General features: G+C 72.4%; 1 protein-coding gene across 1 annotated transcript in view; it reads right to left on the bottom strand.

Annotated features, from left to right (window-relative positions):
• Fscn1 (fascin actin-bundling protein 1) overlaps positions 1 to 1,484 on the bottom strand; it is an 11,668-nt gene extending 10,184 nt beyond the window's left edge. The window contains exon 1 of the mRNA XM_013023561.1: positions 520 to 1,484. Within this exon, the coding sequence (XP_012879015.1) occupies positions 520 to 1,351 (832 nt within the window). The 5' untranslated portion in view covers positions 1,352 to 1,484. The remainder of the gene's footprint in view (positions 1 to 519) is intronic.
• Positions 1,485 to 1,896: the final 412 nt, after the last annotated feature.

Raw genomic sequence — 1,896 nt, 5'->3', positions numbered from 1 at the left:
CCCCTCCCGCAGGGCGCGACCCCACCCGGCAGCGGGAGGAGGGACGGAAAGGCCGGGCGCCCCCCCCCGAGGCGGGGAAACCAGCACCCCGCCGAGATCAAACACCCACCAAGCCTCCCCCAGCCCAGCCCGGGAGGGAACCGGTGGAGACGCTCGCCTGGGCCGGGGCCTGGGGACGCGGAGAGGGCCTAGGGGCGCGCCCTCCCCAGGAGCTGTGGGGCGCCGATCGTCAGACTCCGCGCGCGTTGGCGAGGGGAGCCAGATCGGGCGGGGGCCTGGCACGTACCTAGGTCGGGCCTAGGGCGCCTCGTGACCCCCGCCCGGGGTGGGAGTTGTGCAAGCGGCGCCCCAGGAGGGGGCCGGACCTCACGTCCCGCGGCGGGGCGGGGGTGGCCTGTGCGCGGAGCGGGGGGGGGGTGCACAGGGGCGAGGCGGGCGAAAAAGGGCGGGAGTCTGGGCAGGATGCGGAGGGCGCTTTGTGCGGGGACGCGGGACACGGGGGGCGACGTCCCCACTCACCCTGGCGCGTGGACACGTTCCTCTCGTTGGCCGCCTGCAGCACCACCTGGGCGCAGCTCTGCTCCAGCACGAAGAGCTCGTCCTTGCCCACCTTGGTGGCCTTGCCCGCCTTGAGCGTGCCGCTGGGCCCCGACGGTGCCAGGTAGCGGCCTTCGCAGTCGCGGAAGGCCACCTTGCCGGAGCGGAACTCCAGCGTGTAGCCGGTGGCGGGCTCGGGCTGGGCCACCAGGCGCCCGTCGTGGCGCAGGAAGCGGTGGTCGGCCGTCTGCACGCTGTAGCGCTGGTCCTGGAAGGCGAGCGTGATGAGCGAGTCGACGCCCCAGGGCACGTCCCGGTCCACGGCGATCTCGTCGGCCGGCCGGGCGCCCAGGTGAGCGTAGCGCTTACGGGTCAGGCTGTAGATGTTGACCTGGGGGTGCATGGCGATGTGCACGCTCCACTTCTCGGCCGGAGACACGGTCTGGGCGAAGCACGACAGGCGGTCCTCGGTGCCCCCGAAGTAGCGTCGGTGCGCCTCGGACTGCAGCGACCAGCGGCCGTCGTCGTGCGCCACGATTAGGAAGCGGCAGTCGGCGCCGGGCACCTCGCGCTCGCAGGTCACGTTGCCGTCCTTGTCGGCCGCCAGGTAGCGACCCAGGTGACTGCGCAGGCACACGGCCGCGCTGCCCGCCTCGTCGGGCGGCTGCTCCAGCGTCCAGATCTGCTTCTTCTTCAGGCTGCTGGCCGACGCGTTCACCTTGAACCCGAATGCCTCAGCCGTCAGGTACTTGTTGCTGCAGTTGATCAGGCCGAATTGGATCTGCACAGCCTCGGCCGTGCCGTTGGCGGTCATGGTGGCGGGTGGACGCAGGCCCCGAGAGCTCGGGGATGGGGAGGGAAGATGGGTGGCAGTGGTCCCCGCGGGCTGAGTCCCGGCTCCTTTGTCTGGCGGACGACGCCCGCACGCACCCTCCGCAGCGCTCCACAAAGCCGGCCCGCGGCCCCCCAGCGGCTTTATATAGGCGCGGTGACGTCAGCGCTGCCACGCCCACGCCCCGCCCCCGGGTTCGGCGAGGAGGGGGCTCTGCCGCTCCTCGGCCCCCGAGCGGAACGCGCGCAGGGCGCGGCTTGGCTTTCCGGGTCTTCTCCCACTGCACCACCCGCTTCCTATCCGGGTGCCTTCACCCCGCCCTCTGCTCCCGCGTGAACCCATCCCCACCCCCGGACGCCCCTCACCCCAAGCCCAGAGGGGGAGGAAGGACGAGGTGGTGCCGAAGCAGCTGAGACCACTGTGCAGATCGGCTCTGGGTGGAGGCAGGGCAGGCCCCCCCCCTCCCCAGGTGGCCTCAGAGCCAGGCCTGGCTGGAGCCGGGTCTGGGAGCAGCTTGTGGACCTGAG

This window comes from Dipodomys ordii, unplaced genomic scaffold, assembly GCF_000151885.1.
Source record: "Dipodomys ordii isolate 6190 unplaced genomic scaffold, Dord_2.0 Scaffold68, whole genome shotgun sequence".
NCBI lineage: Eukaryota > Metazoa > Chordata > Mammalia > Rodentia > Heteromyidae > Dipodomys > Dipodomys ordii.
Note: the sequence above shows the minus strand (reverse complement) of the source record. Positions and strands in the feature narration are given on the sequence as shown.